This window comes from Astatotilapia calliptera, chromosome 7 (assembly GCF_900246225.1).
Source record: "Astatotilapia calliptera chromosome 7, fAstCal1.2, whole genome shotgun sequence".
Classification (NCBI taxonomy): domain Eukaryota; kingdom Metazoa; phylum Chordata; class Actinopteri; order Cichliformes; family Cichlidae; genus Astatotilapia; species Astatotilapia calliptera.
The window spans coordinates 196,946-219,157 of record NC_039308.1 but is presented as its reverse complement, the minus strand read 5'-3'; the positions used below and the strand labels follow the sequence as shown (position 1 = coordinate 219,157).

The following is a 22,212-nucleotide window of genomic DNA, read 5'->3' as shown; positions in this document are numbered from 1 at the left end:
GTGGTATTTTCGACCTTGAGGTACCAGCCTGTGATTCTTACACATTAATTCTTGGGTCACAGAGAAAGAGAAAAACAACTAGTAAATGGGCCTTATTGAGTAACAGTTTTCCTGTATAATATCACTATAAAACAATATCCTGTAAATGCTACCATGGTATCAAAATATCACAACAATGACAACGTGTCCAACCATTGGAGATGTGAGCAGGACAGACGGAACAATTGACGGACAAAGTGTGGACTTTATACCAGTTTTTAAATTGTGTTGATCGGCCACGTAAAACCAGAGTTATGATAAAATATCTGCAATGTTTGGTTTTCTTCCTGAATACTGTCGTTTTTATATTTACTGCAGGAAGAAACGGTAAAAACTGCGTTTTATAAGGAAAACGCTCAAAAGCCTGCGAGCAAAAACAACACCAAAAAAACCCCACCCTTTCCTATTGGTCGAAAAATATACCATGTCGACCAATCAAAAAATGATATGGCAACATGGCCTTTAGTTGTTTAGGAAGGAGGAAGTTTTAGGAGTGACGGCGAGAGAGAGGGGGGGAGAGGGGTGGAGAGAGAGAGGGGGGGGGAGAGGGAGAGGGGGAGAGGGAGAGGGGGAGAGAGGGGGAGGGAGAGGGGGAGAGAGAGGCGGGGAGAGGGAGGGGGGGAGGGAGAGAGAGAGAGAGATTTGAGATTTGTGACGTTTAGCGTGTTTGGAGTGTGTAGTTAGTGTGTAGTTAGTGTGTAGTGTAGTCAATAGTGTTGTTGTGTGTGTCAGGACAATGAGGCGCCTGCTGAGTGTTACAGGTGTTACAGCAGTGATACATCTGCTGCTGTCAGGCCTGCAGGTATCAGGCTGTTGTTCTCCTTCATCTCATAGTGGACAGAAATTATTTTTTGGAGAGGCACAAATAATTTGTGTGGCATCAGATTTGATGCAGAACAGCTGATTGTTCTGTAAATAGTTTGAAATGTTTGTTTAAAAAAACGCTTTGGCTGCATTTTTAGGTAAACAGCTGCAAAAAACTTTGTTGTTTGCATAACTCAGTTACTCTTTTGAAGAAGTAACTAAATAATTAATTGCCCAACATTGGTCATTATTTACTGTATTTTGCAGACAGAGTTACAGGACTCTCTCCCACAGAGTCATACTCATAATACAAGTCAGAGCTTTATAAAAATAAAAAAAAGAAAGTTGTGTTTTCAAAACTGGAGTTCAAGTTATTTTTACTTCCAATAGTGTTAACATGCTACAAAACCAATTTTTCTAAAACATTGTAAGTGGCCTAAAGCAGTTAATTAAAAGTCGTCTAAGATAAATGTAAATGCTGTAATTTGATTACTTTAATAAACCATGTAAATTGGATGGATTAGATGCTGGCGTGACCACAGTGCACACGTCTGCTGGTGCTCACAGTGGTCCAAGAGACGCTCAGGGAGTTTGTGTGTTCGCTCAGACACGTGAAACATTAGAGGGAACATTGATCCTTGGTAGTTAAATCTAGTTTTTACCAACTGCGTCAAATATCCAAGGCCAAGCACTACATAGGACCTTGAGAACCTATCCATGCATTTCTGACCTCTAGATTAGACTACTGTGATTCCCTTTACTTTGGTCTCTGCCCTTCTTCATAGATTGCAGCTTGTCCAGAATGCTGCGGCACACCTTTTGACTGGAACCAGAAGGTTTGCCTCTATTACCCCAGTCCTCGCTGACCTGCATTGGCTCCCTGTCAAATACCACATTGAGTTCAAAATTCTCTTGCTCACCTTTCAAACCATAAACAATACTGCGCCGTGCTACCTCATTGAACTCCTTAATCCGTATATCCCCAGGAGAGCCCTAAGATCATCAGGACAGTTACTCTTGGTGCAGCCTAGATCCCAGCTAAAGACCAGAGGTGACCGTGCTTTTGTCCTGGCAGGCCCTAGCTTCTGGAACAATCTTCCTGCTGCCGTTCACGCCTCTGATTCCATCCATTCATTTAAATCACAGTTAAAAACTTAGCTGTGTGGCCGAGCGTTTTCGGTTAGTCAGTGCACATTCCCTATATTTCATCCAGCTGTTATTTATCTTCTATTGATGTACCACTGTATGTATACCCCCACTTTATATTTATGAATACTCAGTGATTTTATTTTCTAAAATACACTCTGATGTTTTATTTCTTATTTTATCTGTATTTTTGTTTAACCAGCTTTTCTCAATTCTTAGCTTATTTGTACTCTGTTATGGTCTCATATCTGTTATGTTTGAACATTTTTATGAAGCACTTTGGTGTACCTTCGGTCTTAAATGTGCTATACAAATAGTTGTTGTTGTTGTTGTTGTTGTTGCAGGTCTCTTCTTAGCTGACATCTTGGAAAAATATTTCGTCAGTCCCTCTCTCTTTTCTGTTATGCGATTGGGTCGTTTGTTCACCTTATGTGGAGCGTTCCCTCACATTCGGTTTGCCAGAAGGATCTGGATGCTGATTATGGGCTTTGTGATGTCACTTCCTGCCCTTTTCAACATCGGCCTGCTCTTCTTCCTAATTGTGTACACATTCTCCATCATTGGGATGTTTAACTTTGCCTACGTGAAGCATGAGATGATGATCGATGACATGTTTAACTTCAAGACATTTGGAAACAGCATCATCAGCATGACTATGATCACCACGTCCTCGGGGTGGGACGGCCTGTTGAGTCCCATCATGAACACGCCTCCAGACTGCGACCTGCGATTACCTGAGCCTGGTAACTGCGCCAACCCGACGGTGGGGATTGTTTTCTTCAGCTCCTACATCCTCCTCTTCTGCCTGCTGGTGATCCACCTGTTCATCGTTGTCATCCTGGAGCTCTTCAACACAGCGAGCCCTGAGGACGCTGAGATGCTGAGTGATGATCACCTCCAGATGTTTTATGAAACCTGGAGGAGATTTGACCCCAGTGGCTCGCAGGTCATACAGTACAGGTGAGACTGAGCTCGGTGACGGTTTCTAACCTTAACACTAATCAAAAATGGTTCTGCACTATAATGGACTCCACTGTAACAGTCTAATAGTCTCTAATGGACTTTAATATTTTCTAATGTGTTCCCCAGTGAGCTGGCAGACTTCTGTGATGGTCTCCAGGATCCTTTGAGGATTCCCAAACCAAACACCATAAAACTGACTCACTTGAATCTGCCTCTGTTTCCTGGAGACCAGATCAGCTGTTTGGATGTTCTGCGCACAATTACTACACAGGTAAGGTCACCTGGGACGGGCTGCCAACATTTTGATATGTTTCTTAAACTCTGTTTGCTTAAACTAAAACCACTCTAAAGTCTTCTCCTTAAATGTTTACTGAAGAATTTTAGGTTTCCTCTTTATTTTCATCTTGTTAATCAACCAAAGACCCAGACATTCATTTGAAAGCCTGATGCTTAGCCTCGTCCACCCCAGCTGTAAAACTCAGAAACCAGTCTTACTTGTTATCATCTATCGTCCACCTGGGCCTTACACAGAGTTTCTGTCTGATTTCTCAGACTTTTTATCTGATTTAGTTCTCAGCTCAGATAAAATAATTATTGTGGGTGATATTGTGGATCCAAATTCCAAAGATGGCGCCAGTGTTCACGGCCAGCCGTCTGTCCCTCCCAGTGTTATTGTTTGCCTTTGTTTTACTCGCTTCAAAAGATGCTAACTCTCTGTGTTTTTATGATCGCCAAACGCTTTTAGATTTAACATTACCTTGTTAGAGACGTGAATCCTGCTGGAACTACGGAAATCAGAAATTTCTCCCTCCACCATTTCTGCCCGGCGTTTCTGTCCCTGCCAGCCTTTGCTTTATCTCGAAGCTACCCCAATCAACCAGGCACCGCCGGCGCTGGGGAAGACGAAGCAGTCGACTGGTGAGACTGAAGGCTGCCTTCTTACGTCCCGGGAATGATCAATACTTTGAGGCGGCCAGATCTGACTACGTCAAACACTGGACCTCCCCGACCATGATCTACCCCTGTATGGTTCCTGTCGCTGGGATTACTACAATGATCCCACGCCTGCGACCTCCGCGACATCGTCGAAGAGGAATAAATTTCCAGAACCTGCGGACACTTCAACGGGCTCCTATTTCCATTACTAAGCCTTCAACTTCACTAAGGAGTAGCCTTGCTAATGTCCGCTCGTTAGCTAATAAAACCTTTATTTTAAAGGACTTTTTTACTCACAGCGATTTGGATCTGACGATCCTATGGATTTGGATTACCAATTTTTAATTTGGAAATAATTGATGCAATCTTTTCCGACTACTGTCCATTAGTGTTTAATATACTTTTATCTCATTGCCATCTTAAACCTACATCCTCAACACGATGTTATCGTGTTTTTAAACCAACGGCCACAGAACAGTTTTCCACTGCCTTTGAAGGACTGTCGAATTCTTCTCTTGGTGATGGCATTGTGCAGATGGATTTGAATTTTAATAATAAATGTAAGACTATTCTTGATGAGATCGCCCCATTTAAATCAGTGCGATCAACAGCGTACTCAGACCCGTGGATAAACGACTCAACTCGATCAGCTAGGCGACAGTACAGGAAGGCTGAACGAAAATGGAAAAAAGACAAGTTACAAGTGTCTTTCCTGCTGCTGAGAGAGAGCCTATCTAGATATCAAGTCATCGTAAAAGCCGAAAAATCTAAGTTTCTCACAACATTATTGAGACCAACTCTAATAACCCCCGAACTCTTTTCTCAGTTATTGATTCGGTCTTGAATACCTCCCCCGCTTTCCATATAGATAGCTCCATTGAAACTTGCGATAGATTCTTGCAGTTTTTTATTAATAAGATAGAAAGGCTTCGATCTACATCTACCCCATCTCTGTATAATGTCTCATCAACATATACCCCCTCAACTGCTTTTGACCAGTTTGAGGCTGTATGTCTTAAGCAGGTAGAAGAGCTTTGCAATAGCATAAAGACATCATCCTGCCCCTCAGATGGAGTCCCAACCCATTTTCTAAAAAAGATAATTAAGGTAGTCAGTCCTGACATTTTAACTATTTTTAATAGCAGTCTCAGCTCTGGAGTAGTACCAACTGGATATAAGCACGCTGTAGTGCAGCCAGTGCTTATAAAACCGAATCTTGATTCCTCTGTTCTTGCTAATTTTAGACCTGTTTCCAAGCTACTGTTTCTGTCAAAAATTCTAGAAAGGATTGTATTTGAGCAGCTACAAACCTTTCTAAACAGTCATAATATTTTTGAGAAGTTCCAGTCGGGCTTCAAAACCCACCACAGCACAGAAACTGCCCTCCTAAAGATACTTAATGATATTTTATTAATCACTGACTCAGGAGACCCAGCTGTGCTCCTGCTCCCAGACTTAACTGCAGCCTTTGATCCTGTTGACCACAGCATTCTGATCTCCCGTTTGGAGCAATGTGGTATCAAAGGTATCCCCTTGGAACGGTTTAGGTCGTACCTCTCCAAGAGGACTTTTTCCGTGAGCCTTGATGATTTTATTTCTTCCCCAGCTCCTTTTACTTGTGGTGTCCCGCAGGGATCCGTATTAGGCCCAATTCTTTTTTTCAATCTACATGTTGCCCCTAGGCCTAATCTTTAGGAAGCATAACATCTGCTTTCACTCATATGCCGATGACACCCAGATTTATCTTCGGTTTAATAGAAACACCTCTACGCCCATGGAATCGTTAGTCAAATGTCTCGACGAAGTTAAAGCTCAGGCGGTAGAGCAGGTCATCTACTGATTGGAAGGTTGGTGGTTCGATTCCTGGCTTCCCCTAGTCTGCATGCCAAATATCCTTGGGCAAGATACTAACCCCAAATTGCTCTCCGATTCATCCATCGGAGTATGAGTGTGTGTGAATGTTACTGAGAAAGATGTGCTTGTGCGAATGGGTGTGAATGGGTGAATGCACAAGTTGTGTAAAGCGCTTTGAGTGCTCAGAAGAGTAGAAAAGCGCTATATAAGAACCAGTCCATTTACCATTTACCAAAACCTGGATGGCCTCAAATTTTCTTACCTTCAACGAGGATAAAACTGAGGTAATTATTTTTGGACCAAGCGGTAATTTCAATGCCCCAGATTTGGACTCATGCAACCTAACATGTGCTGTTAAAACGCATGTAAAAAACCTGAGGGTTTTCTTGGATAGCAAACTTACATTTGAGAAACAAATTAATTCAGTTGTCCAGCGGTCCTTTTTTAAATTAAGGCTCCAATCCAAAGTGAGATCTTTTCTATCCTTTAGAAACTTGGAACGAGCCATTCATGCGTTTGTTTTATCTCAACTGGATTACTGCAATTCACTACAGGGAGTGCAGAATTATTAGGCAAGTTGTATTTTTGAGGAATAATTTTATTATTGAACAACAACCATGTTCTCAATGAACCCAAAAAAACTCATTAATATCAAAGCTGAATGTTTTTGGAAGTAGTTTTTAGTTAGTTTTTAGTTTGAGCTATTTTAGGGGGATATCTGTGTGTGCAGGTGACTATTAAGATAAGATAAGATAAGATAAGATAGAACTTTATTAATCCCTCGGGTGGGTTCCTCTGGGAAATTCGATTTCCAAAAAAGCACAGCACCGACAGAAGTTACAGAGTTACAGAATATTATATATATATATACACACACACACACACACACACACACACACACACACACACACACACACACACACACACACACACACACACACACACATATATAAATACAGAGACAATATAAATAAAATATACAAAGGGGATAAATAGAATAAATAGGAATAAAAAATAAAAATACAAGTGAATTGCACATTTCAAGTATTGAGGTCTATTGCACTGTTGACTATTTACAAAAGTATTGCACAAAAGGTATTGCACAGTGAGGTGCAGAGGCACTACAGCTTAGTTGTTCCCCCCTCCTTTGTCCTCCTGTTTCCCCTCCCTCTCCCCTCCAGAGAGGAGTTAAACAGTCTGATGGCATGTGGGACAAAGGAGTTTTTAAGTCTGTTAGTTCTTGTCTTTGGGAGAAGCAACCTGTCACTGAACAGACTCTTCTGGTTGTTAATGGCCGTGTGCAGAGGATGCCCAGCATTGTCCATAATGTCCATCAGTTTCTTTAATGTCCTTTTCTCTGCCACTGTCACCAGAGTGTCCAGCTTCATGCCGACCACAGAGCTAGCCTTCCTGATCAGTTTCTCCAGCCTGGATGAGTCCCTCTTTGCTGTGCTGCTCCCCCAGCACACCACAGCATAGAAAAGTACTCCAGCAACCACCGACTGGTAAAACATCCTCAGGAGCTTCCTGCAGATGTTAAAAGACCTCAGCCTCCTGAGGAAGTACAGTCGGCTTTGGGCTTTTTTATACAGGTGCTCTTTGTTGCATGACCAGTCCAGTTTATTGTCCACCCACAGCCCGAGGTACTTGTACTTGTTGACCACCTCCACCTCCTCCCCCTCTATCTGAACCGGCAGTGGACCTTCTCTGGACCTCCCGAAGTCCACAACCAGTTCCTTAGTCTTTGAGGTGTTGAGTTGCAGGTGGTTTGTGTGACTCCATGCGACAAAGTTCCTCACCAGACTTCTGTACTCCTCTTCCTGATCATCCCAGATACACCCCATGATGGCTGTGTCATCTGCAAACTTCTGAATGTGGCATAATTCAGAGTTGTAGCAGAAGTCAGAGGTGTACAGGGTGAAGAGAAGAGGGGACAGCACAGTTCCCTGTGGTGCTCCTGTGCTGCTGACCACAGTGTCAGACGTGATGTCCTTCAGCCTGACGTACTGTGGTCTGTCGGTGAGGTAGTCGGAGATCCAAGCCACCAGGCAGGGGTCCACCTCCATCCTGTTCAGTTTTTCCTGAAGCATACAGGGCCGGATGGTATTAAAGGCACTGGAAAAGTCAAGAAACAGTATCCTGACCGTGCCTTTTCCCCCATCCAGGTGTGAGTGGGCTCTGTGTAGGAGGTACAGGATGGCATCCTCCACTCCGACACCCGCCTTGTATGCAAACTGTAGTGGGTCCTGGGCATGTTGTACCTGTGGTCGGAGGAGGTTGAGGAAGAGCCGCTCTAGAGTCTTCATAAGATGTGACGTCAGTGCCACCGGTCGGAAGCCATTCAGCTCATTGGGCCGGTTCTTTTTGGGGACCGGGACGATGCAGGATGTCTTCCAGAGGGCGGGCACTCTCCCCAGTCGCAGACTGAGGTTGAAGACTCGTTGTAGCGGCTCCCCAAGTTCAGCAGCACACGCCTTTAGCATCCTAGGACACACCTTGTCTGGGCCTGCTGCCTTTCTATTACTGTGCATAATTATTAGGCAACTGTTAAGATTCAAAAATTGAGAAAGGGTACAAGAGGTGATCGAAAAATAACCACACTGGTCCGGCCGGGTGAAGTCAAACGAAGATTTTAATTCACACGTGGGAAGATCACTGGAAACAGCAATTGATCTTCGACTTACTAAGGCACAAACAATTATTTTATACCCTTTCTTGCCAGCCACGCTGTGGAGTACTTGGACGCGTGTGATGGAGCATTGTCCTGCATGAAAATCATGTTTTTCTTGAAGGATGCAGACTTCTTCCTGTACCACTGCTTGAAGAAGGTGTCTTCCAGAAACTGGCAGTAGGACTGGGAGTTGAGCTTGACTCCATCCTCAACCCGAAAAGGCCCCACAAGCTCATCTTTGATGATACCAGCCCAAACCAGTACTCCACCTCCACCTTGCTGGCGTCTGAGTGGGACTGGAGCTCTCTGCCCTTTACCAATCCAGCCACGGGCCCATCCATCTGGCCCATCAAGACTCACTCTCATTTCATCAGTCCATAAAACCTTAGAAAAATTAGTCTTGAGATGTTTCTTGGCCCAGTCTTGACGTTTCAGCTTGTGTGTCTTGTTCAGTGGTGGTCGTCTTTCAGCCTTTCTTACCTTGGCCATGTCTCTGAGTATTGCACACCTTGTGCTTTTGGGTACTCCAGTGATGTTGCAGCTCTGAAATATGGCCAAACTGGTGGCAAGTGGCATCTTGGCAGCTGCACGCTTGACTTTTCTCAGTTCATGGGCAGTTATTTTGTGCCTTGGTTTTTCCACACGCTTCTTGCGACCCTGTTGACTATTTTGAATGAAACGCTTGATTGTTCGATGATCACGCTTCAGAAGCTTTGCAATTTTGAGACTGCTGCATCCCTCTGCAAGATATCTCACTATTTTTGACTTTTCTGAGCCTGTCAAGTCCTTCTTTTGACCCATTTTGCCAAAGGAAAGGACGTTGTTAATAATAATAATGTTAATAATAACTAATAATTATGCACACCTGATATAGGGTGTTGATGTCATTAGACCACACCCCTTCTCATTACAGAGATGCACATCACCTAATATGCTTAATTGGTAGTAGGCTTTCGAGCCTATACAGCTTGGAATAAGACAACATGCATGCAGAGGACAAAATACTCATTTGCCTAATAATTCTGCACTCCCTGTATATGTGGGTGTCAGTCAGTCCAGCTTGGCCCGGCTCCAACTGGTACAGAATGCTGCAGCTCGCCTTTTCACTCGTGTGAAGAAACACCAACATATTACTCCGGTGCTTGCTTCCCTTCATTGGCTTCCAGTGCGTTTTAGAATTAAATTCAAAATCTTACTTTTAACTTATAAAGTGCTAAATGGCCATGCACCGGACTATTTGTCTGACCTTGTGCAGCTGTATACGCCCTCTAGAGCAGCGGTCCCCAACCTTTTTTGCACCATGGACCGGTTTAAGCCTCAACTCTCGCGGCCCGGTATCAAAATAACTCACGGACCGGTACCTGTCCGACGCCCGGAGGTTGGGGACTGCTGCTCTAATTTTTAATTTTTATCTGTTGTTGTTATTAATGCCACTGTTTAATTGTTATGTTGTACAGCACTGGGCGATCGTGGCTCAAGAGTTGGGAGTTCGCCTTGTAATCGGAAGGTTGCCGGTTCGAGCCCCGGCTTGGACAGTCTCGGTCGTTGTGTCCTTGGGCAAGACACTTCACCCGTTGCCTACTGGTGGTGGTCAGAGGGCCCGGTGGCGCCAGTGTCCGGCAGCCTCGCCTCTGTCAGTGCGCCCCAGGGTGGCTGTGGCTACAATGTAGCTGCCATCACCAGTGTGTGAATGGGAGGATGACTGGATATGTAAAGCGCTTTGGGGTCCTTAGGGACTAGTAAAGCGCTATATAAATACAGGCCATTTACCATTTACTTTGGTCAACACCCTGTTGTTATTAAAAGTGCTTTATAAATGAAAATGAAATAAATAAATGATTTTAACATCCATGTAGATGCTAAAAATGACAGCCTCAACATGGCATTTAATCTGTTATTAGACTCAATTGGCTTCTCACAAAATGTAAAAGAACCCACCCACCACTTTAATCACACTGTAGATCTTGTTTTAACGTATGGGATAGAAACTGAACATTTAACAGTGTTTCCTGAAAACCCTCTCCTGTCTGGTCCAAACTCTGCTTCAGGTCCCAAAGTCAAATGAACTCTGCGGCATCACTCAGAGTTACAAACTGTCTAAATCAGGAGTCGGCAACCTTTCTGATGATGAGTGCATCTAAAATTTCCTCAGAAGTCAGTGTGCCATATGACTGCATTAGCAATACATTTAATAACGCTCTATATTAACAGTACTTTACAGAATTATATTTGTTTGCAGATGTTGGCAGTTGGCAAATAGTTATCAGCTATTTTGAAACAAAAAAAAGACACTTTTTATCCATAACAGCAAATGAACGGTACAGCAGAAAATGCAAATGCTGTTTATGGTCTCCTCACAACAATGAAAACAAATGCTGTTGTGACAGTGCTGTACACTCTCTTGCTGATATGATTTTTATACATTTTACATCAGATAAAAACTTTGGTTTTTGGTCTACAAAGAAAAGGATCCTGGTGTTATTTGTCTCTCAGAAACAGTTCATAACTTCAACTCATCCATGTCACCTAAAAGGTAAACCTGTTTCTCCATCACCTGTTCAGCTCTGATGGTTCAGTAAGGACATCTCCTGGTTTCATCTTCATGTTTCCCTCTCACCACATAACCAAACCATCATGACCAGCAGCTTTACAGCTGTGGCTCCAGCAAACATCAGCTGATAGAAAGTAATATTAAATAAATTCTAACAACAGCTGATCAAGCTTAAACCTGCTGCTGTTCTTTAGTGCGACATCTGCTGGTTTCCTCTTTCTGGTGCCGATCAGCTGATTGTTGATCAGCTTCATGATTGAAGTAGAAACAGGAGAGGGAGGGGAGAGAATGAGAGAAGACGCAGAATAACTCCAGCTTTGTGTCTTTTTTCATTGTAGCTGAAGTCCGGGACAAACTGTTCCTTCTCAGCTCAACACGAAACGTAATAATTTCTCTGAATGCGGGGTGATTATGTTTGTACGGGACGGTTGGCAACTCTACTAACTAACCTTATGAACAAAATAAAGTTCACCATCAGTAACATCATAGCACCACCCAAGTATAGAAACTCCGTCATGCTAGAACGCAGTACGAGTTATTGTAACTGACTGTAAAAAGTCAGCACAACGAAAATAAACTCCACCTAAACTTGGTTTATATCTGACCCAGATAGACTGCAGGTCATAACTTCTGAAGTTCAGATCACCTGACACTCGGACCGGCGGCCGCCTCGGGTCTCTCCTCCTCCTGCCTCCCCTTTTCCTCATCCACCTGCTGGCCTCTGTGGAAGCTCCACCACAGCCACCACCAAACAACTGAGTTACATTTACACATCAGCCAACAACTGGCCAATCCACCACCTTTCAATGATTATACGTTGCAAAAAACCAAAACAACAAACAAACAAAACCATCGGCCAACCGGGCAAATGCCCGGTAAGCCCAATGGCCAGTCCAGCTATGATCGTGCCATCAGTTAACAGCTGGCACGCGTGCCCAGGGTTGCCGACCCCTGCACTAAATTCTTTCATCTGTAATAAAATGATCAGCGTTGCTGTTTTACCAGGTGTAACAACTAAGTTTAACATCCAGGCATCCATGAAAACAGTATTTATGAAGTTTAATGGAGTTAGAAGTTAGCAGGAAGTTAGCTCGCTAGTTTCCGCCTAAACATGACATAGCATGTTCTGACAGAGATTTCTGGAGTCTGGAGAAACAGTTTGCTGCTTTATAAGAAAGCCCTCCGTAAAGCCAGAACATCTTACTATTCTTCACTGATTGAAGAAGATTTTTGGTCTCTGGTTTTCCATTACTAAAGAAACCTTTAAAGACCTTCTTTCCCTCAACTAACGATGAAACAGGAATCATACTTACGGTGTCTTTGTGTGAGAAATCTATTGATAAATTACAACTATTGCTGGTATTATTCTTAATGTAGTTACAACCTTGTTATGATGTTGTTGTTGTGTTTGCAGGTGTTTGGTGAATCAGGAGGGGTGGACAAAGCCAAACTGGATGAAATATTCAGGATTAACAGCCAGGTTCTTGTCTTCTCGTTGTTAGTGGGCTTTTAAGCACAGATGATTGCTTTGTGATGGTGTCATCAGTGATGATTTCACTGCTGCTGATTCACTGATTTTATTTGAGCTGATTAAATGAGCAATTCAAACATTTCAGCTGAAATGCTGAAACACTTCAGTGATTATTCTATGGACTGCTTACATCCAGTGTTCCCCTGGATTTTGCCTTTAAGGTTTCAGACCTTATTTTAGGTGGTTGTTGGGTGACATTTGATCTGTAAATGAATAACATGGACACTTCAAAGATTTCAACAGGTGACAAATCTCACAGGTGAGTCCTGTTTCCTACAGGTGTCATGTGAACAGGTGAGCTTCACCTCATCAACACAGTGTGCTGCAGACCTGATCCAGGAACACGTGCGTGATGGAGACACCGAGGGAACGCTACTCCAGGTTGTGGGCGGAGCCTCATCCTCCTGTCAGTAAACTTGAGTCTTCTTCTGTAAAGACTCAGATCAAAGTAAAAAAACAAATGTAATGTGTGGTAACGTTTTTTCTTCTTCTCTGTCAGGACACCCTCTGTGTCTTTTTTAAATTGGTGTTAGTTTTCTCTGGTCCCCTTCCCAATCAGACCAGGAGTTACATGTTTAGCCGCATGTTCTCCTTAAATTGCTGGCTGTCTGAGTGGTGTCCCAGAAACGATGTGGGCTTCATAGATAATTGGCAAACCTTCTGGAGGAAACCTGGTCTTGTTAGGAGAGACGGCATCCATCCCACTTTGGATGGAGCAGCTCTCATTTCTAGAAATATGGACAAATTTTTTAAAACCCATCTCCACTGAGACTGTGTCAGCTCCCAAACAGACAAAAAATTTACCAAAAACTCACAAAGAAAGAATAATACAGCAGCATAGACAGACACCCTCAATCAGGCCCTAACCAATCTGGCGCCCTAGGCAAGATTTTAGGTGGCGCCACCCTACATTGGCAGTGTAGTGTATGTACTCAGAAGAAACCGAATAGCTTTGTCTTTGACCTTTTTTTTTTTACTTAAAGAAACCAAATTCACAATCAGAATAATTAACAAGATAAAAAAATATATGAATAAATAAATGAATACAAAAAATAAAAAATGAATATATGAAATACAATACATTTTACATACATAAACACAATAAAACGTGTCAACAAGTTGGATAAAATAAATTAAAAATACAATATAAATAAGGCACTGCACAAAACAAGATATTACTGTAAATAAACCAGTATGACTTTAACAACTATATTACAAAAAAGGGGATCCTACAGAGTTCTCTAGTTGTGCTTTTTAATACTGCATTAACTAGAATGACTTACAAATTACTGTACACCACCCCCTCATCAACCTCACATCACCTGCTACAGCCTTACTCTCCTAGTGTCACGGCGAGTGAGAGGAGCCGTGTGGAGGAGGAAAAGGAGGATCCACACGCAGGCAGTCGTGAAGGTGTAAAAGGTGATTTATTGAACACAAAAGGAGAGGCAAACGGCAACACGGAGAACTAAACTATACTGGGAAACAACTAAAACTACAAAGCACAAACCTGAATGAAAATGAGCAGAGGAGAATGATGACGGACAGCAGGGAGAACACACGGGTGAGACATGGTAGATACACAGATGAGGCAGGGTGGAATACACAGACGGACCAGCAACTACAATGACGGAGGACACGACTTAAATACACACAGAGAAATACGGGAATTACACACAGGTGGTGGACACAGCTGGGAACAATCAGTAAGACGAGACAGAGGTAAAACTGAACACACTCACATGAGACGCAGACCTTCACAATAAAACATCACACGCAGGCTCGACATCGAGAGACAGACAGGAAATAACATATGAAACTAAACCCGCATCTTAAACCCAGATAAACAGAAACATGGAACTCTAATAATAAACATCATAATCATCATCATAAACACAACAAGAGAACAAGAAAACAATCCCCGATGTAAACTAAAACCCAAACATAATAAAACTCAAAATACTGGGTCCAACGGACCCAGAACCGTGACACCTAGTCTTTCTTGCAGCAAAGTCATCTACAACATCATCATATGACAACTGATTTGAGACCACATGATTTATGCTTATGATGGAAAGTCCACTGAGACGTTCTTGCATCATAGTAGATCTCAGGTAGGTTTTAATGAGTTTGAGCTTAGAGAAACTTCTTTCAGCAGCAGGTACTGTAACAGGAAGAGTGGCAAAGATTCTCAGAGCAACCCACATGTTGGGGTAAATTTCTACCAGCTTCTTCTCATGCAGGAAGGTCAAGAGTTCCATGTTTCTCATGTTCTTTGATGGCAATGGTGGGAAATTCTGCATTTCCATTGCAAGTTCTGTGCCATTAATGTCCGGCTGGCTGTCATGGGTCAGAGTAGTACTCAGTGTTTGGCACTGCTGTAGCAGCCCTTTATTTTGTAAGTTGTGGAAATTGAGGAGTACTCCAAACTTGTCATTCACCTCTCCAAGGTTCTGAAATCTCTCATCAAGTGAAGAGATGGCTGTATCCACTACCACATTAAAAAAATGTGGTTTCCATTTTTTTAAGTGCATCTTGTATGGGCTCATCTGGAGACTCATAACCGAAGTGCCTTTTGGTGGTTCTCAATCGCTTTTGTTTGAGTTCAGCCTCCACATTCATTTCTTCACACATCTCCTTTGCCGTTGTCTGTGCATCAGAAAATCCAGTGTTTCTGTAGCTGGTGAGGGAATCTTTGGTTTTCTTTAGCAAGTCGACAGCCACATCTAGCTGCATGGAGGCCGACTGCATGAGTTTACTCACATACTGGATCTTGCTGAGAATGTCATACCAGATGGCTGTACAAATGCAAAAACGATAGGATCCAATCTCCTCAGCCAAAGACTGGGCTTCAACACTGACCACAGGGTCTGTAGCTGTTTCCCTCACCTCCAGAAGAGCCTCTCTGACTTGCCGAGCCTGATATCTGACTGCCTCAATGCTTTTTATCCTGCTTTCCCATCTGGTCTCAGCCCATGATTTCAAGGTGGTTTTCACATGTTTCAGGAGAACATCCCACCTATGGGTGGAGGCTGAGAGGAGCTTGAATAATTTTGCTAAATGCCCAAAGTAGCCAAGGGCATCTGGTGAGCTTTTTGCAGCATCAGCTACTACCAGATTTAAAGTGTGGGCACCACATGGGACCAAAAAAGCTCCTTTTTTGAAGCAACCTTGCCTGAACACCTTTATTTTTTCCCTTCATGTTGGCCCCATTGTCATAGGACTGTCCTCTGCAGTCTTCAAAAGGAATGTTAAGCTCCTCTATCCGTTTTAGCATGAGAGTTGACAAATGATCTCCTGTTGATTCCTCTGCAACAAGAAAGCCCAGGAAATGCTCTTTAACTTGTGGTATGTCTTCTCCTGACACTATCCATGTGGTAGATGGCCCAGGGGTGGGATTTAGAAACTTCAACAGTGCATCTGAAGAGAGGAGTATGTGACACCACTGAGTATTAAAGTCTAATAATAAAAACATATGATTCCAGGAATAAAATGAAATGATATAATATAAATGAAAAACCAAAGAGATATATGTATGATGTTAACTCTTATGCAAATTAGATTAGATTCAATTTATTGTCATCATTACAGTGAAATGCTGAATAGCAGAATGCAAAGTAACAGTATAATATCATATGAGAATGTTATGTTATGATTATCTTTGACCGAATCACAGCAGTGCTCATATTAAAAAACAGCATTCCCTCTCATGTGATATTGCTTAATTAACATTAATGATGTGCGCTTTAACAACTAGGCTTACAACTATAATATATACAGGGGTGGAAAAGTGACTAGCTTTGACTTTGCTTAGGCTGCTGCCCCCGCGACCCGGCCCCGGACAAAGCGGATGAAAATGGATGGATGGATGGAAAAGTGACTATTACCTGCAGGGTAAACGTTAGCTAACCAGAAGGCAATAACAATGTAAACAAAAAACACCTGGTTAAAAGATGAATACAAATGAGGAATGGTGGGAAAGGTGGGAGTACTGTAATTACCTAACGTTACATTATTATTTTCCATAACAATTTAGCCCCCTCCACAATATTAACTGACGTTAAAACAGTTAACTAGCTATTTATTGATTAGCAATTAGCGAATCATGTAACATTAGCTTAATGCTAAAAATTTAGGTTACTATCACATTCAGACAAATAATTTCATGTAGGCTAACGTTACCTACCTCTGTCTTTTTCTTGTTTCTCCTCCTCTTCTTTTCTCTTTTTTCTTCCCTGGCCACCTGACAGTTTTGGCCGTTTTGACATCTTGTGTTGATTTTTTGATGTGGTGACGTCCAAAGGAACCATGATACGGGAAGGGAGGGGGCGCACCGTGCCGGGAGGGGGGGGGGGGCGTAATGTTGTCACAAATAATATTTCTATTAAATAAGCTTTACTTTGCATTTTAATTAACGTGGGATTATTTTTTGTATTTAGAAATAATAGTACCAACTTTTTTTTTTCTTTTCAACATTTGTGGCACTGGCGTGGCGCCCCCTGATGGACGGCGCCCTTAGCATTTGCCTATACGGCCTATGCCACGGGCCGGCCCTGCCCTCAATGAATAAACTGACTTAACCACAGAGCACTTCGCTCTCGCTCTTCAGGCCTACTTCCTAGAGTATTTAAAAGTAGAATGGGAGGCAGAGCCTTCAGTTTTCAGGCCCCTCTTCTGTGGAACCAGCTTCCAGTTTGGATTCGGGAGACAGACACTATCTCTACTTTCAGGATTAGGCTTCAAACTTTCCTTTTTGCTAAAGCATATAGTTAGGGCTGGACCAGGTGACCCTGAATTACCAGTTACCATTGCTCCATTGTCAATGGCAGAGGTGTAAAGAGTACTAAAATATTTTACTCAAGTAAAAGTACTATTACTTTGCTGAAATTTTACTCAAGTACAAGTAAAATTACCTGTCTAAAAATGTACTCAAGTAAAAAGTAGCTCATTTAAAATGTACTCAGAGTAAAAGTTACATAGTTACGTTTCTGTCAGCAGGAGGACAGCCGCTTCTGAGTAGTGCAAAAAAAGACAGTGGGATATAAATCTCAAAGTAGTTCTTTTTTAGTGAAAAGAAAAACTTTACAAATTAAAGTGCAGTGGCAGTTAAACTCCATCTTTAACGTGACCTTAACGCCAATTTGTTCTACTACCCATCATTCCCTGCAGTATTTCCGAAGCGCAATGTTTTTTTTATTTTTAATTTACTCAGTAGAGGGTGTGATTGAAAACGTAGCGAACTACAAAACTTTTAAAAAAATATACTTAAGTAAAAGTAAAATTACAGACTTGAAAAATGACTTTAAAAAGTACAAATACAGAAAAAACTACTCAATTACAGTAATGCAAGTAAATGTAATTCGTTACTTTCCACCCCTGGTCAATGGCCATGACATTTTGCATATTAATGACCAAGACACTGACCTCACAGCCCATTGTCCATTCAGTGGTGCAATAGTCAGTCATTACTGTTTATGAGGTTGGAAACTTGGAGTCAGCCGAGACTGAAGAAGTCACCTGGAAACACCGAGATTAGAACCACCTGAACCTGCTGAACTGTTAAATTGCATTCAAAAATAAACAAATAAAATAAATGAATAAATAATGTTCAAACAAAAAAAAAAAAACAACTAGAATTTAGGAGAGATGAAAACAAAGAGAAATGCAAATGATTTGAAAATAAAAATGAATTAAGTATGCCCCCTCTGCTTGGAACCCTCCATTACAGCAGTCTAACTTTATATTCACACAAACATGAATACAGCTCATAGACAAAGATCTTAAGAGCTCTGTCAGCTCCTTCCTGCTTTTATAAATGACCCTCAGGTCACTGGAAACTGTCCCTGTGCAAGAATCTAAACTGAAAGGATCAAACTCACTGTGGAAACAAATGGAAACTAGACTAAATTCAGTAAATCAAGACAAAACATAAACTAAAAAGAGTGTTTTTGCTGTTTACTCATTAATGAAGGAAGGTCAGCTGCTGCTCCTGTTTGTGGTTTTCTACCTTCACACATATTCAGTCGAACATGGATGTGAACTGGGTCTCTTCATGACTTTAACCCAGCTGTCAGCTGTCCTTCTGTCTCGTGTCTCTAATACTGTCGGCTCTGGGTGAAGCTTTTTCAGACGAGTATTGTTGTGACGTGGATCAATATAAATAAAGCTGAACTGGACTCTGCGTCACTTCTCGTTGGCTGTTTTTCTTCTTTTCTGACTAAGTAGTCTCACACTTTTCTTGTAGGCTGTTAGGAATAAAATGGTTAAATAAAGCTGTTTTTGTGTGAGTTTTATATAAACATTGGAATTGTGCTCGTTAAGAGTTGGCACTGTGCAATGAGGGTCAAAAGTCCATTCAGAGCTGTGATTAAACTGAATTACTGAGAGTGACATGTTGAGCTGCAGAGGGATTTGCAAACATCATTACTGGTTAGAGTCAGGGGGATATTTTTCTGGGCCAGAACTTCCCGGACTTGGAAAATAAGTAGAAACAACAGGCTGGATATCAGGGAGTGAGGTGTTTTTTTCCTTTTTCCAGGAAAAGGAGCAGATGCAGACGACATCAGTGGTGGATGCAGTGCAGGAGAAGATCCAATCGGCTGACTGCAGGACCAGCTGCGTCATTCCCAAGAGGAGATAATAATACTTGTTTTTGTTGTGTTATAAAACTGTATTACCTGCTCACAGGGTCATCCTTCATGTGAAGCAGACAGCTGTAACTTGCAATTTCAACTGCTGAAATGATTTCAATCTTTTAAAAGACAGTCACTCACCTGGATTCCTTAAGCAAAGAGAACGACCACTCATGCTTGTGTGCTGCATGCTTGTGTGCTGCATGCTTGTGTGCTGCATGCTTCTACTTTCCAAAACACTGTTTCTGGTGGTAAACTTCCAGTAGCTTGGCTTCTCTCACCCCTTTCTGTCCCGGCCCTGACTTTGAGTACAACATGGGACATTTTTTATGACAACATTTTTTAGCTGCCATCTCAGGCGCAGTCTCCCTTTCACTGTGTTGTCAAGCGTCTGTAGAAATGGGAATCCCAGGTCCGTAAGGCTGTTTTGTTGTACTAGAAGTCTTGGGATTTGTCAGGTGCAGCTTTGCAAACCTAAGTCGTGTTCTTTTAGAGAGAAGATACCAGTGTTGGGGAGTAACGGAATACATGTACCGCCGTTACGTATTTAAAATACAAAATATGAGTAACTGTATTCCGTTACAGTTACCGTTTAAAAAGGTGGTATTCAGAATACAGTTACTTTGTTGAAATAAATGGATTACACTGCGGTACTTTCCTGTTTCATATTGTCGCGGGTCAGGACTGTTTGGGTTTTGTTTGACAGCTACGTTCTGTTGTTCCAGGCGGCAGCGTTACAGTTGCCATGGTTACAGGGCGACGCTCTCTCTCTCTCTGTGACTGTGTGTTTCCTGGGTGAGAGAGCGCCTTTTCGCTGTTGTTGTTGTTGTGCTAAGCTAACAGGCAGAATGCTACAAGCATAGCTCTAAAGAATGTAGCATCATGGGTAGTGTAGTCCGTGCTGCAGGGAGAATGGACTGCCATACACGTTATGTGTCTGTGAGTGCGAGGAGGGAGAAAAAGGGGAGTGGAAAGGTACGAGTTGTCGTCGAGGAAAAACGGGAGCTGGAAGCATGTAAATATAATAATAACCACTTCAGCCAAGAAGAGAGCCTGACGAGCCCAGTTGTAAGTAAGCTATTAAGACTCGACTGTACACCGTGTTCGTGTTTTCCTCCAAAACAATAAGTTCCGTTGGAGCAGTCTTTCAACGCCTCTCTCTGTCTCTGCTAGCAAAGTTGACCCACACAACAAAGTAAAGCTATTTTTTGGCTACGAGCCGACAGGGACCCCGCCGTATTAGTCAGAGGTCCCTTTACTACAGTTCAGAGTCGCGGACCTTCAGTAATAGTAATAAATCACACAGCAATAGTACATTCACGTAGTTGTAAAAAGCATGATAATATATTAAGTAATCCAAAGTATTCAGAATACGTTACTGTCATTGAGTAACGTAACGGAATACGTTACAGAATACATTTTAGGGCATGTAATCTGTATTCTGTAATGGAATACATTTTAAAAGTAACCTTCCCAACACTGGAAGATACCATACTTGTTCAGTCTTTTTCTTATCGTGCCGTCATGAACTTTCACATTTAACACTTGCTGCACTTTCTCTGAATAAGCTGACTGTCTACTTATTATAGTACATGGCAGCTGCCATAACAGGAAATCCAGAATAAATCTATTAAGCTTTAGTTTGAACTAAACAAACCTGAGCTGCTGCTCTCCGTGTGTTTCCCACCCTGACACTTTCAGCAGTCAGTCGAGGCTTGGAACCCACAGAGCGGGGCAGGCAGTTCAGACAAAATCCAAAGCACGTGTTTTCATATGCATGTGTTTATTGTGAGTTAGACTTGTGTTTACAAACATTTTTTTAAAAATACATGTAAATGTAGAGCAGGGATGTCAAACTCAAATACACAGTGGGCCAAAATTCAAAACTGGAACAAAGTCGCGGGCTAACATTAATATTTATTGAAAAAAAATCTTCCTCCAGATATAAGAATGAATCTTTTCTTATGGACTCAAACACGTTTTGCTGAAAAACTGAATATGGAACAAGCAAAGCTTAATACTAAACAATAGATATATTAGCTGTATAATACCAGTAGGCCAGCTCTAATTGTAATTTGGCATGGCTTCGCGGGCCAAATGTAATTAGGCTGCAGGCCAAATTTGGCCCGCGGGCCAGAGTTTGACACCTATGATGTAGAGAAATACAAATGCTTTAATAACTAGTATATTAGAATATTTTAATATATACCTTTATTAACATTATTATATAAGATGATGGTTCACAACAGACACAAAAAAGCAACAGTTACATGAAGAATAACCAATCAATCGAATAATCATGCAGTCTGCTATGTAGGTGTTATTCATATAATCGGATTGGATACTTCCTGAAGGTGAGTTGTGTTAGTAGACTACGTGAAGACATGCCACATGAGCACATTGGGACCAGAAAAGCACACTGCCATATGTTCTGTTACTGAGGAGCGTTTGAAGGACAAAGACAATAAAATTCTGAGAAAGATATTAAACATTTGAATGTTTTGAGAAACACATTAGTTGAACTAAAGTCCATTTGGAAATCCCCACAGGCAGTTATTTTGAAGTTTTAACTTAAACAACCTAAAATCCTAAGGTCAGTGAGTCAGAAAACGTGAACGAAAGATCATATGTGTGTGCTAATCAACAGGATAGACTGTAGCCTCAGGTGCATATTGTTAACTGGTGATTATGTGACGATGCATTTTATGCAGCGGCATTTTGAAACAGCTGCAGATGTGAGAGCAACGACTGCCTGACCTTCACATAAAGGGAGTTACAGTGGTCCAGACAGGATAAAATAAAAGCATGGATCAGTGTGCTGCCCAGAAAGAAGATTTCACACCTGCCAGTCGCCTTACATGATAAAAAATGGACTTCACTGCTCTAATTTGGCTGTCAGTAATAACAGGTTTAAAATATTATTGTTTAATATAATAATAATAAAAAGTTTAAGGCCAACCAGGTTTTACTGTTATCTAGAAATGCCAAGAGAGGTTTAATGGAGAGGCCATCCTTCTGCTTTAGTGGCAAATAAATGTGGCAGTCATCAGCGTAACAATGAAAAGAGGTCCCATGCCTTCTAAGG

General features: G+C 41.9%; 1 protein-coding gene across 3 annotated transcripts in view; it reads left to right on the top strand.

The window, feature by feature from the left end:
- LOC113024983 (sodium channel protein type 4 subunit alpha B-like) overlaps positions 1-19,658 on the top strand; it is a 70,661-nt gene extending 51,003 nt beyond the window's left edge. Inside the window, exons 28-32 of one of the 3 annotated variants that reach the window (XM_026172286.1) lie at positions 2,334-2,949; positions 3,079-3,223; positions 12,379-12,444; positions 12,775-12,876; positions 19,034-19,658. In XM_026172286.1, the coding sequence (XP_026028071.1) occupies positions 2,334-2,949; positions 3,079-3,223; positions 12,379-12,444; positions 12,775-12,876; positions 19,034-19,135 (1,031 nt within the window). In that variant the 3' untranslated portion in view covers positions 19,136-19,658. Of the gene's footprint in view, positions 1-2,333; positions 2,950-3,078; positions 3,224-12,378; positions 12,445-12,774; positions 12,962-19,033 lie in introns of those variants that run through there. The other 2 variants (XM_026172288.1, XM_026172287.1) reach the window with 2 other exon arrangements.
- Positions 19,659-22,212: the final 2,554 nt, after the last annotated feature.